The sequence below is a fragment of the Palaemon carinicauda genome, chromosome 24 (assembly GCF_036898095.1).
Source record: "Palaemon carinicauda isolate YSFRI2023 chromosome 24, ASM3689809v2, whole genome shotgun sequence".
In the NCBI taxonomy this organism is placed as follows: domain Eukaryota; kingdom Metazoa; phylum Arthropoda; class Malacostraca; order Decapoda; family Palaemonidae; genus Palaemon; species Palaemon carinicauda.
The window spans coordinates 53,942,028-53,957,027 of NC_090748.1; the positions used below are offsets into that span (position 1 = coordinate 53,942,028).

Genomic DNA, 15,000 nt, shown 5'->3' on the forward strand with positions numbered 1-15,000 from the left:
TGTCAAAATGCTGAAGTATCTGCTTTCCTTCGCCTTTCTGCTATATATGTATATACACACAAACACACACACACACATACACACACACACACACACACACACACATATATATATATATATATATATATATTTATATATATATATATATATATGTATATATGTATATATGTATATATATAAATATATATATACAGTGGAACCTCTACATACGAATGTCCTAACATGCGAATTTTCCAACATCCGAAGTAAAATTCGACCAAATTTCTGTCTCGACACCCGAACTGTTGCTTCAACATACGAAGTAAACAATACGCGTACGCGTGGAATTTTCTCGAAAGCGTCAACCGTAGTTTGTTATTGACGCCGCTAGACGGCAGCACATCGGAGGGACGCCAATCGAGCGTCACCTTGATCAGTCCTCTCATCTCGTGCGCATCGTGTGGTTGTTCTCTATTCGCTCAGTTATTAACAGTGTTTTTCATCTTCCTTTTTCACGTGTTGTTTTCTGTGTTTCGTAATCATGGGTCCTAAAAAGCTCAGTTTCGGTTCAGGAAGTAGTAGTAGTGGTGAGAAAAGGAAGAAGTCAATGCTTTCATTAGAACTTAAGCAAGAAATAATAGAAAAGCATGAGCGAGGTGTACGTGTTAGCGATCTGGCTAAACAATATGGCCAGAATATGTCCACGATTTTGACGATAATAAAACAGAAGGCAGCCATTAAAGCTGTGAAACCTTCGAAGGGGATCACGATTATTTCCAAACGTCGTAGCCCTACCCTTGAAGAGATGGAACGCCTTTTGATAATATGGATCAAGGACAAGGAGATTGTTGGCGATACAATCACTGAAACGATCATTTGTGAGAAGGCCAGCGCTATCTACAGTGACTTGAAGGCGGCGGGCTCTGGTGGTGATGCGGGAGAGAGTTCAGCCGATCCTACGACGGAGGAATTCAAGGCGTCTCGAGGTTGGCTCGAGAAATTTAGGAAACGGACCGGGATTCATTCAGATGTTCGGCATGGAGAAGCTGCAAGTTTGGACACCGAGGTTGCTAAAGACTTTGTCAAAAAGTCTGAAAGCATCGTGGCGGCGGAAGGCTACATAGAGCAGCAGGTGTTCAACTGTGATGAAACCGGTCTGTTTTGAAAAAAGATGCCTAGTCGAACGTACATTATCGCCGAAGAGAAGAAAATGCCTGGACATAAGCCAATGAAGGATCGGTTGACTCCTGCGCTTTGTGCCAACGCCAGCGGGGACAGCAAAATTAAGCCTTTATTAGTTTACCATTCCGAAAACCCTAGGGCATTCAAAGCACATAGAATTAATAAAGACCTGCTACATGTTTTATGGCATTCTAATTCTAAGGCTTGGGTTAGTAGGCATATCTTTGTGGAATGGGTAAACGTAGTTTTCGGCCCTGCTATCAAGAAGTACCTTCAGGAGAGGAATTTACCTTTGAAGCGCTTGCTTTGTTTGGACAATGCATCCGCTCATCCCCCGGACTTGAAGATGATATCATCGACGAATACAAATTCATCAAAGTGTTGTATCTTCCACCGAATACCACCCCCATCCTCCAGCCCATGGACCAGCAAGTCATCTCTAATTTTAAGAAGCTGTACACCAAGCACGTATTTAAGCAGTGCTTTAATGTCACGCAAAGCACCAACTTAACTTTGCGTGAATTTTGGAGGAGCCACTTTAATATCATGCACTGCTTAAAGATCATAGATCAGGCTTGGGAGGGAGTAACTCGTCGGACCCTGAATTCAGCTTGGAAGAAGCTTTGGCCTGATGCTGTTGCTCCCAGAGATTTTGAAGGTTTTGGCTCCGAGAACGAACCTGTGCTTGCCGCCGAGGAAGACGTCGAAGAGATTGTATCCCTTAACAAGTCCATGGGTCTGGAGGTGGATGAAGATGACATCACCGAACTCGTCGATGAGCATCATGAAGAGCTCACCACTGAGGAACTCAAGGAGCTGCAAGCCATGCAGCATGATGAGTTCCAAGTGCAGTTGAGTGAGTCGGAGGAGACAGAGGAGGTAGGCCAAATCTTAGGTACGGCGGAAATAAAACAGATGTTAGCATATCATCAACACGTGGTTGATTTCATCGAGAAGCATCACCCACAGAAACTTTAGGTTTGCCGTGTTGTTGCGCAGTTCGATGATGTTTGCTTAACTCATTTCAGAAAAATCCTCAAAAGCCGTACCAAGCAACTTTCACTCGATAGTACTTTAAAAAATCTCTAAAACGGTCTATTGATCATGATGAAAAGAAAGAAAGTGAAGCAAAGAAAAGGAAGACTGAATCGAGTGAAAGTGATGAAAATTAAAAATAAGAAAAGAAAAAAATGTAAAAAAAAAATATAAAATTATAAAAATGAAAAAAAAAAAAAGCTAACTTAAGTTAAAGTTCACGTAGTATAAGTTAGTGTAAGTTATCGTACACGTTATCGTACAAAGTCACCGTCCCTACCTCCTTGCAGATCTTCCATCTCCTCCTGCGCTGGCCTGTCGCTAAGGTAAAGTGTTACATAAAAACCCCTTTTTTATTTATTATTTCTTTATTATTATGCTTTTTTTAGATAATTATTATACTCTATTGTATTAATGTTATGTTTAATTATGTGTAGCCATTTATTAAGGAGTTATGGGTTTTTAGGCTGAGGAACGAATTAATCAAATAACCATGTATTCTTATGGGAATATTTGCTCCAACATACGATCGTTTTAATATACGAAGCAGTTTCTGGAACGAATTAAGATCGTATGTAGAGGTATCACTATATATATATATATATATATGTATATATATATATATATATATTTAAATATATATATATATATATATATATTATATATATATATATATATATATACATATATATATATATATATATACATATGAATTATATATATTCATATATATTATATATATATATATATATCTATATATATATATATATATATATATGTATGTATATATATATATACAGTATATATTGTAGGATATGCCACATCGTTTTACGTTTCTAGTTAAGTTGGCGCTACACGTTTTCTTTTTTGATGATAAGGATGAGGGGACAAGCAAGCGTCGGGATTGCCTGATGTTTTTTTTTTGTAATTTAATTATATACATATGTGCACAATTTTGAATTAAATATATCTATTGAATGGAAAACTGTAAACATTTTTTGTTTCCTTTTTTTGTATGAAAAAAAAGTATTGAGTTGGTACTGAAAAATATTTATTGTTATTGTTGGCATCTGCCCAAAAGGCCGCGATTTATGCCCGCCTTTGTTTAGTTCAGCGTGGGCAGGCTCTGGAAAGCACATGGAATTTGTGCATGCTGTGGTTCTGCAGTATTTGTGATGTGCTGAGCTGCCCAGTGTACTCATCATAGTAATAAGTGACCGGGGTTGCTGTTAGCTAGGAGGCTGAATGCTTCTGGTTGTACAGCAACTTCTACCAGTAGTTATCTGTGAATTTAGTATTAGAATCGGCGTCTGGAAAATGTAAGTTTATTTTTTATGTTGAGTGAATCTTACCTGTGGAATTACTGTATTGTATTTTACATCATTTACATTATTTTGTATTTACATAATATTTACAGTATATATATTGTATTTACATGAATATTTACATTGTTTTTTTGTATATTTTTAGCTGCTTTTGATTGCAGCGTGAAACTTCGCTTCTTTGATGGAATATATGAACAAACCAGAGGAAGAGTGTTTGACTTCACCCTTAGTAAAACGCCGATATTCAGAGCGTAGCTGCACTGGTGATGTAGTGTTCTATAGTTTGACGAATACTCCAGCCTGGGTCAAGTAACACCAGCGTGGGTCAAGTGGACTTTGTCAGCCTTGTGTCTGCAAGGATCATCTGTTGTGGCCTCTATCATCTGTCACCATGTCATCTGTTTCAAGAACTTCAACAAAGACCAGCCAGTCGGCGCTGCGTGTGCGCTTGCTTGAGGCGCAAGCAAAGCTTAAGCAAGCTGAGGAAGCAAAACAGCTAGAAGAGGAATTGGCTTTGGAAATGCAAGCCAAACCACTTGCAGCTGAAGCTGAAATGCAAGCCAAAACACTTGCAGTTGAAATGCAAGCCAAAGCAATTGCAGCTAAACGCAAGAGCCAAGAAGAGATTAACGGCCTGAAGTTAGACTGTGATAAACTACAGGTAGAGTATGAAACACGGTCTGAAGTTGGAACTTCATATGCTGGTTCCGCTGCTAGTAATACTTCACAACAGGAGAAGATGGACTCATCAGCCCAGTTGGATGTCAAAGGGATTGAGCAGTGGAGAAGTGATGTAAATTCTCACTATGAGAGTGGGAGAATCAGCAGGGTTCATGAAATAGATGTGAATCCTACGAACGTCCACAGTGTGACGTATGACCTGAAGGGTCTGGAACATCATTCAATTCCATTGGTCCCAGATGCGACGCCTTTTGTGCCAAGACGTGTTCCCTTAACTCGAGATGTATCACAAGCAGATCTGCAAACTTCTGAAATAGTAAAGGCTCTTCATTGCACACTAGCTAGTCAGCAAGAACTAACACGACGAATGCAGCTGCCACAGATGAAGCTGGAGTGGTTCAGTGGAGACTTAACCAAATTCTCCATGTTGAAGAATTCTTTCACCTGGATTGTGGAGTGTAATACCGACGACCCTGCTATACAACTCTTTAGATGGTACTCCCAAGAACCTGATTGAGAACTGTTTCCATCTACCCACTGACATTGGGTATGATTGTGCTTGGGAGATATTGTTTCGTAAATACAAGAACGACAATGACCTGTCAGATGCTTAATGCAGGTGATATTGATGGCCTGGAAAATTATGCTGCATGTTTGAAGACAGTAAAGGCAGCACTTGGTAATAACTACCATCAAATAGAGCTTCAAGAAACAATGAAGCAGATTGTTGAAAAGCTCCCATACCAACTGAGAGTGAGATGGGTAAAGAAATGCGAGGAACATAAGTTCAAACTTCCAGCTCTAATAGAGTACATTGAAAAGCAGGCGTGTATTGCCAAGCATCTCTCCTGTTATGAGTGCGACCGTCGTACCCCGAAGCCTACTGAGAAGCCATCCAAGCCTGTCAGGCCTAAGACCTTGCCTGTACACCACACAGCTTTACCAGCTAGAGGGAAATGGTGTCCCTTCTGCACTAAGGAGAACCATGAACTTAAAGAGTTCTTCAAATTTGAGAGGTTGAAGCTTCCAGATCGCTGGGAGGTGATAAAGAAGGCAAGATACTGCTTCAGGTGTCTTAATGGTGAACATTCACATGCAAAATGTGAAGATGCATCCATCTGTGAAAAGTGTGGATCTCACAAGCACCATACCATGCTCCATAATCCACCTAAGACTGCAAGCAAAAGTGCTATCGGGGGCGGTGAGAAGGCAGTTGGTGCTACAGAAGGTGGCGCGACTGCTACGGCTGACAAGAGTGCTGTAGCCCCCAATGTGCAACCTATGCACTCAGTGAGTGCAAGCCAGTTACCTAAGGGAAGAACAATGCTCAAGATCTTACATGTTCTCGTGAATGGCATCCATGCAACCTATGGATTCATCGACAGTGGAGCTGCCCCAACATTGTCAGCAAGAAGCCTGATAGACCAAATGGGTCTCAAAGGAAGACCATGCAACCAGATCATGGCAACTGAAGCAGGGACTTTCATTTGTAAGGAAGTTCTGTCCCTACACATTGGTAATATTAATACTGATGAAGGAGAACATGTGACCGACGTTTTCGTGGCTGACAAGATGAATGTGTCTATGAACCATGCCATGAGTCAAGAATGGCTGACCAAGTAGCCACATCTGAATGACCTGGAAGTAGAAAGTCTACCTGAAAATCATCGTCAAGTAGAGCTGATCATTGGGCTAGACACGACATTAAACAGAGTGATTCTAGACCAGCGACATGGGCTGAAGGATGAGCCATCTGCCTACCTGACCAAGCTAGGGTGGGTTGTTTTCGGCCCAACAGGACCCAGATCGACTTCAGGTCCTGCCCCTCTGTTCCATGTGTGCACTGTGGATGATACAACAGAGCTTCTGCAACGCAACTTCAACCAAGACTTTGGGAGAAAGAGACACTCTCAAAGATAGAAGATTCTTTTGAAGACAAGAGATTCCTGTCTTTGATGGACGAAACTGTTGTCCAGACAAATGGCAAGTATGTTGCTTGCTTACCCTTTAGTGACACTGAGCCTCTACCTAATAACCGTGTCATGACAGAACGCAGGGCTCACTCCTTAAAGAAGAAATTTGAGGCAAATGAAACGTACAAGACTATATACGTCAAACAAGTAGAGAAGTACCTTTTGAAAGGGTACGCTGAGCTTGTCCCAGTCGACAAGCAGAATCGCAGTGATTGCCGTGTGAACTACATGGCGCACCATGGGGTCAAACACCCTACCAAGGACAAGCTTAGGGTTGTCTTCGACTTTAAGGCTAAGCATGCTGGGACCTCACTCAATGACCACCTCATGCAGGGACCATATCTCACAAGTAGTCTTGCTGGAGTGCTGCTTCGCTTCAGAGAAGGGCAACATGCTGTTATTGCGGACATACAAGAAATGCTCCATCAAGTCAAGGCGCAGAAGACGACAGGGACTCTTTACGCTTCCTGTGGTGGCCAGGTTGAGACACCAATCAAGCTATTCAAGAGTTCAGGATGACTTCACATTTGTTTGGAGCGCGATCATCTCCAAGTGTAGTCAACTTCTGCCTCAGACAGGCAGCACTGGACTATGGTAATAAGTATGGTGAAGAAGCTTGCCATGCCATTCGACGCAACTTCTACGTCGACAACTTGTTGAAGTCAATGGACAGCGAGGAAGATTGTATCTAATTGACAAAAGACCTCATTGGACTCTGTGCTGATGGAGGATTCCGGCTGAACTAGGGGACATATAGCAACAAATGCATTCTCGCTGCTGTGCCTGAAGGGGAGAGAGATAAATCAGTGGCTACATTGGACCTCAGTAAGGACGAGCTGCCTACGGAGCGCGCTTTGGGTATCCACTGGGACATGAGCAGTGATGAGTTCACCTTCAAGATCAACCTGAAGGAGAAGCCTAGGATGCGCAGAGGAGTTCTCTCTGTAGCGGCTTCCTTGTACGAACCACTTGGTTTTGTTGCACCTTTCACCCTGAAAGGGAAGATGTTACTACAAGACCTGTGTCGTTGCAACTTACCTTGGGACGAAGAAATGAACAACGACGAAGCAAATCGCTGGAGCAGATGGACTAACCAGTTTCAGTGTCTAGGAGACTTCAAGATCAGAAGAAGCCTGGTGCCTCCAGACTTTGGGGAGGTATCATCGTACCAACTTCACCATTTTGCTGACGCAAGCCAGACAGGATATGGTGTGGCCACGTATCTGCGCACTGTAAGCAAGAACAACCAAGTGAACAGTACACTGGTTATGGGTCGAGCTCGTGTAGCTCTCCTCAAGAGACCAAGCATTCCACGAATGGTATTGACTACAGCTGCTGTGGCAGCTCAACTTGATTGCAAGATCAGGTCAGAACTCGGTTTGGAGTTGTGTGACTCAGTGTTCTGGTCCGACAGCACGTCTGTCTTGAAGTACATCCGTAACATGTCTGCAAGATACCACACGTTTGTGAACAACCGTGTGAACCTCATCCGCGACCTCAGTGACATAACCGCTTGGAGGTATGTGAACACCTCTGTGAACCCTGCAGACCTGGCCTCTCGGGGCCTTGATGTGGACAGCTTGCTAGAGACGTCGCTGTGGCTGACAGGACCAGAGTTCCTGTGTCAAGAGCAGGACAGTTGGCCAGCTCTTCCTGACGATGTGAAGTGAACAGAACTAGATGGAGATCCAGAAGTTAAGCAGTCTGCACCCATCTTCAGCATGGTTGTGCCAGAACCAATCTTAGTAGAGAAGATTGCTGCCAAGTTCTCTTCATGGAGCAAGATAGTGCGAAACATCGCTCGACGGAGGCAATTAGGAACCAAGAGCGGATCAGAAGTGTTACCTGCAAAAGAGATGAATAGCGCAACAACCATAATATGGAAGAAGATTCAAGTTCAAGAGTATGGGAGTGAGATCAAATCACTCTCCAAGAAGGATTCCAAGGTGAAGAAATCCAGTAAGATTTGCAAGTTGCGACCATTTCTACAAGAAGGCTTGCTGAAGGTTGGTGGAAGACTCTGTGGAGCCACCATCAGTGATAGCTGCAAGCACCCCATCATTCTTCCATCCAAGTCGCCAATTGTGAGGGAGATGATGCGATGGACCCATGAAACAAACAGCCATTGTGGGCAGAACCATCTTATGGCTGAACTAAGAAAAAACTACTGGATCGTTCATGGAAATTCAGTAGTTAGATCAGTGATACGTGACTGTGTCATCTGTAGAAGACTCAGTTGTTGACCAGTGAATCAAGTGATGGCTGACTTGCCCTCTGACCGGATCTGTCCGGGGGATCCTCCCTTCACCAATACAGGGGGAGACTGCTTTGGTCCCTTCTTTGTGAAGCAAGGGCGCTCTACAGTGAAGCACTGGGGAGCCATTTTTACCTGCCTGACAGTGCGAGTGATTCACCTGGAGGTTCTCAGCTCAATGGACCAAGATTCCTTTGTGAATGCAGTAAGAAGATTTATGGCCAGGCGAGGGGCTGTCAAGAGAATATGGTCAGATAACGGTACCAACCTCGTCGCAGCTGACCGATAGCTGAAGGAAGCTCTTCAAGACTTCAAGGAAGAGGAAATTGCCCAAACCCTAGCAGCTAAGGGCATCGAGTGGCGTTTTAACCCGCCACATGCGTCACACTTCGGAGGAGTCTGGGAACGCCTCATACGCTCAGTGAGAAGAGCTCTCAGTGCAACCTGCCTGCAGCAGGTCACCACTGACGACACACTATCGACTCTGTTCTGCGAAGCTGAGTCTTTGGTGAATGGAAGACCTCTAACCAAGGTAAACGACAACCCAGACTGTCCACTGCCGTTGACGCCTAGTATGCTGTTGACTCTGAAGAGTGCAGTGCTCCCAGTAACGAAGACTGACCAGAAGGACTTGTATGTTAGGCATCGCTGGCGTCAAGCGCAATATCTTGCCGACCAATTCTGGAAGTGATGGCTGAGGGAGTACCTTCTATTGCTGCAAGAAAGACAGAAGTGGACCGTCCAACGGCGAGACATCCAAGTTGGCGACATTGTGCTAACTACCGACGAAAGTCTCCCCAGAGGCTCTTGGCCTTTGGGACGAGTCTTGGAAGTGACTTGAGACTCTGACAACCAAGTTAGACAAGCCAAGATTAAGACCGAGTGTGGGTTGTACTTACGCCCAGTGCAGAAAATGTGCCTTCTCCTTGAAACGAAGTGTGATGACAGTGGAGTGCCATTGAAAAAAGAGTGAACACCGTGCGCTGCTCATATGGCGTGGTGTGTATGTGGCATATTTGCGGTGTATTTTGTATACTACAAAATAGGGGGCGGTGTAGGATATGCCAGAGCGTTTTACGTTTCTAGTTAAGTTTTCGCTACACGTTTTCTTTGTAATGATAAGGATGAGGGGACAAGCGAGCGTCGGGATTGCCTGATGTTTGTTTTTTAATTTAATTATTTACATATGTGCACAATTTTGAATTAAATATTTCTATTGAATGGAAAACTATATACATTTTTTGTTTACTTTTTTGTATGAAAAAGAAGTATTGAGTTGGTACTGAAAAATATTGTATTGTTATTGTTGGCATCTGCCCAAAAGGCCGCGATTTATGCCCGCCTTTGTTTAGTTCAGCGTGGGCAGGCTCTGGAAAGCACATGGAATTTGTGCATGCTGTGGTTCTGCAGCATTTGTGGTGTGCTGAGCTGCCCAGTGTACTCATCATAGTAATAAGTGACTGGTGTTGCTGTTAGCTAGGAGGCTGAATGCTTCTGCTTATACAGCAACTTCTACCAGTGGTTATCTGTGAATTTAGTATTAGAATCGGCGTCTGGAAAATGTAAGTTTATTTTTTATGATAAGTGAATCTTACATGTGGAATTACTGTATTATATTTTACATCATTTACATTATTTTGCATTTACATAATATTTGCAGTATGTTGGATTTGCAATGCGACAACGTCCTGGTGACCACACTTTATTGCAAGATACTCAAGAGCCGACTGACTTGCAACAGCGTATGCAGATGCATGCTCGGCAGCGCATGGCCGAAAAACATATCGTACATCCTCCCTCTCAAGATTATACTTATACATGGGAAAAGAAAAATGAAAGGGGGGAATACTAGAACATATTGTACATCCCCCCCTCAAGAACATACTTATACATGGCAAAAATGAAGGGGGAAATGTCACTAAATCAATGGGAAATGAGAGAGAAAAAAAAATTAAAGCTAACTTTTCGATACATACACAAAAACAAAATAAATACATAATTTCTCTGGAAAGAAATATCAATTCCTGATGCAATTACATCATACATACATATACCAAAGGCACTTCCCCCAATTTTGGGGGGTGGCCAACAACAACAAGAAACAAAACAAAAAGGGGACCTCTACTCTCTACGTTCCTCCAGCCTAAACCAGGGACTCAGCCGAGTTCAGCTGGTACTGCTAGGGTGCCACAGCCCAACCTCCCACATTTCCACCACAGATGAAGCTTCATACTGCCGAGTCCCCTACTGCTGCTACCTCCGCGGTCATCTAAGGCACCGGAGGAAGCAGCAGGGCCTACCGGAACTGCGTCACAATCGCTCGCCATTCATTCCTATTTCTAGCACGCTCTCTTGCCTCTCTCACATCTATCCTCCTATCACCCAGAGCTTTCTTCACACCATCCATCCACCCAAACCTTGGCCTTCCTCTTGTACTTCTCCCATCAACTCTTGCATTCATCACCTTCTTTAGCAGACAGCTATTTTCCATTCTCTCAACATGGCCAAACCACCTCAACACATTCATATCCACTCTAGCCGCTAACTCATTTCTTACACCCGTTCTCACCCTCACCACTTCGTTCCTAACCCTATCTACTCGAGATACACCAGCCATACTCCTCAGACACTTCATCTCAAACACATTCAATTTCTGTCTCTCCATCACTTTCATTCCCCACAACTCCGATCCATACATCACAGTTGGTACAATCACTTTATTGTTGAGTGAATGGATGACAGGTAAAGTAGTGGAATGGAAGGAGATATCATCTAGGTTAATGTGGGTAAGGGTTAGGTTGGGTAGGGAATGTTGGGCGTTTGTCAGTGCGTATGGGCCAGGTAGTGAGAAAAGTGAAGAAGAGCGGAATGAGTTCTGGAGTGAATTAACTAGGTGTGTAGAAGGACTGGGTAGAAGGAATTATGTAGTTGTTATGGGTGACTTAAATGCTAGAGTGGGTGCTGGAGAGGTAGAAGGTGTCATTGGGAAATATGGCGTACCAGGTGAAAATGAGAGTGGTGAGAGACTGGTAGATATGTGTGTTGAACAAGAGATGGTAATAAGTGCTAGCTTTTTTAAAAAGAAAGATAAAAATAAGTATACATGGGTAAGAGTGGCAAATGGAAGAGTAGTAGAAAGGGCATTAATGGATTATGTGTTGATAACAAAAAGAATGTTTGGAAGATTGAAAGACGTGCACGTGTTTAGGGGTATGGCTAACGGTATGTCTGATCATTTTTTGGTGGAAGGAAAATTGGTTGTAGCAAAAGAGTGGGGGAATAGAGTAGGTGGATGTAAAAGGGAGCTAGTGAGGGTTGAAGAGCTAATAAAACCGGGGGTAAAAAGTAAATATCAGGAAAGGTTGAAAATGGCATATGACGAGGTGAGAGTAAGAGAAACTGGTAATTTAGAGGAGGAGTGGAAGTTAGCAAAAGAAAATTTTGTTGGGATTGCAAGTGATGTATGTGGCAAGAAGGTTGTTGGAGGCAGCATGAGGAAGGGCAGTGAATGGTGGACTGAAGGAGTGAAGGTAAAAGTGGAAGAGAAAAAGAGGGCTTTTGAAGAATGGCTGCAGAGTAATAGTATAGAGAAGTATGAAAAATATAGAGAGAAAAAGGTGGAAGTAAAGCGCAAGGTACGTGAGGCAAAGAGGGCAGCTGACCTGAGGTGGGGTCAGGGACTGGGTCAGTCATATGAAGAGAATAAGAAGAAGTTTTGGAAAGAAGTGAAGAGAGTAAGGAAGGCCGGCGCAAGAATTGAAGAGACAGTGAAAGATGGAAATGGAAGGTTGTTAAAAGGAGAGGAGGTAAGGAAAAGGTGGGCGGAATATTTTGAAAGTTTGCTGAATGTTGAGGATGATAGGGAGGCAGATATAATTGCGGTTCCAGGTGTTGAGGTGCCAGTGATGGGAGATGAGAATGAGAGAGAGATTACAATAGAGGAAGTGAGGAGAGCACTAGATGAAACGAGAGTAGGAAAAGCATCGGGTATGGATGGTGTGAAAGCTGAAATGTTGAAGGAAGGGGGTGTGACTGTACTTGAATGGTTGGTGAGATTGTTTAATGTGTGTTTTGTGTTGTCAATGGTACCAGTAGATTGGGTCTGTGCATGTATTGTACCACTATATAAGGGTAAGGGAGATGTGCATGAGTGTTGTAATTCAAGAGGTATTAGTTTGTTGAGTGTAGTTGGAAAAGTGTATGGTAGAATACTGATTAATAGGATTAAGGATAAAACAGAGAATGCAATCTTGGAAGTACAGGGTGGTTTTAGAAGAGGTAGGGGTTGTATGAATCAGATTTTTACAGTTAGGCAGATATGCGAGAAATATTTAGCAAAAGGTAAGGAGGTGTATGTTGCGTTTATGGATCTGGAGAAAGCATATGATAGAGTTGATAGGGAAGCAATGTGGAATGTGATGAGGTTATATGGAGTTGGTGGAAGGTTGTTGCAAGCAGTGAAAAGTTTCTACACAGGTAGTAAAGCATGTGTTAGAATAGGAAATGAGGTGAGCGATTGGTTTCCGGTGAGAGTGGGGCTGAGACAGGGATGTGTGATGTCGCCGTGGTTGTTTAACTTGTATGTTGATGGAGTGGTGAGAGAGGTGAATGCTAGAGTGCTTGGACGAGGATTAAAACTGGTAGGCGAGAATGATCATGAATGGGAGGTAAATCAGTTGTTGTTTGCGGATGATACTGTACTGGTAGCAGACACAGAAGAGAAGCTTGACCGACTAGTGACAGAATTTGGAAGGGTGTGTGAGAGAAGGAAGTTGAGAGTTAATGTGGGTAAGAGTAAGGTTATGAGATGTACGAGAAGGGAAGGTGGTGCAAGGTTGAATGTCATGTTGAATGGAGAGTTACTTGAGGAGGTGGATCAGTTTAAGTACTTGGGGTCTGTTGTTGCAGCAAATGGTGGAGTGGAAGCAGATGTACGTCAGAGAGTGAATGAAGGTTGCAAAGTGTTGGGGGCAGTTAAGGGAGTAGTAAAAAATAGAGGATTGGGCATGAATGTAAAGAGAGTTCTAATGCAATTACATACAACAGATAATAACATCATTCTGCAAAGTCTTTGAGCCACTTGGGTTTACCGGCGGCCCTTCTCGGCCTACTAACGACGTTGGGTTCCTGTATGGGGTGTGTTACCTGTTCTGTTGGGGTTTGGCTTGCGGAGGTCCCGTGCTGAGACACGGGCGTCCCAGAGGGCGGAGCGATGACTCTCAGGTGTCGTTTATTCCTTTTTGATAAGCTGCCGCTCCCGTTGAGCTTGACGGTGTACTGACGATGGGGCTTTGTTTCCGTTACTATGCCCGTTCTATCCCACTGCTTGGTAGCTTGGTTTTGTATGCGTACATGGGCGACTTGTTAATCTCCCTGAGAGGCGTGTTGAGATACTGAAGTATCGCCAGGGCCGTTTTCTCGGAGTAGTCTCTTTGCCGATTTGACAGCTGCTTCTGCCCTGCCGCTAGACTGGGGATACTGGGCCAACGACAGCCGGACCTTGACTCCCCATCTCCTGAAGAAGGCCTACATCTCCTCGCTGGCCAAGTTCGTACCTCCGTCAGTTGATATTTGTTCCGGGGCTTCCCAACGCGAGAAATATGATCGAAGGTGATTGCTGATTTTGTTAGACGTGGCACCATTGGAGAAATGAGCTACTTCTAACCAACCTGTTAGTCTATCTGCATATACCATGTATACACTGCCTTCTATCTGGAACACATCTGCGACGACTTGCTGGAAAGGGTATTCCGCAAGAGGCGTGTGCATCATTTCTTCAGGAGGCAGTGAGGGGGCGTGTTCATCGTATGAACTGCATTGGGCACGGCGATGCTGAAGGTCCCCTTCAATTCCCGGCCAATAGACCGACTGCCTGGCTCTTCTAAGCATAGAGTCGAGGCCTTGGTGTCCTGCATGTAGGTTAGCGGCTACCTGGCGGCGTAAATCCTCGGGGATGACCAAAAGAAGACATCCTTGGTCCACTGAGTATGTCACCAGATCCTTGTTGATGGCTAGCCGGTCCCGAGCGCTGAAGAAGGGACGAAGGCAGGCAAGTTCTTGCGATATCTGTTGGGGCCAGTCGCCCGCTGCAACTCTGGCAAGCAAGAGTTGATATACAGGGTCGTTAGATGCGGCGCTCCTGACGCAGTCTTCATCCAACACGATGATGTCCGATTTCAAGGCGGCCACGGTTGCACATGCCACTGCCACTTGAATGTCGTCCTCCAAATCCACGTTGGAAGCTTCGTGGGATGCTCGCATGGTCGGGTACCTTGAAAGAAAATCCGCGGCAGTGTTCCTTTTTCCGGGCAGGTATTTCATGTGGAACTTGAACTGGAGTGTCTTCTCTTTCAGGTTGAATAATCTTGGTTTGATGACGTCCTTGAGGGCTCTGTCACCCAGCAGTTTGACGAGTGGACGGTGGTCCGTGATGATGGTGAGATTAGGACACCCAAGTAGGAACAATCTGGCCTTCCGCAAGCACCAGGTAACTGCCAGGGCTTCTCCTTCTACAGGGGCATAGCCAGCTTCAGAGGGGGTGAGGTGTCGACTACCACAAAGGGCAAGGCGC

General features: G+C 44.1%; 1 protein-coding gene across 1 annotated transcript; it reads left to right on the forward strand.

Annotated features, from left to right (window-relative positions):
• The first annotated feature begins 7,047 nt into the window (after positions 1–7,047).
• Positions 7,048–7,845, forward strand: LOC137618382 (uncharacterized). The gene has a single exon (XM_068348548.1). It carries the CDS (start codon positions 7,048–7,050, stop codon positions 7,843–7,845), a length of 798 nt encoding a protein of 265 aa, XP_068204649.1.
• The last annotated feature ends 7,155 nt before the right edge of the window (positions 7,846–15,000 follow it).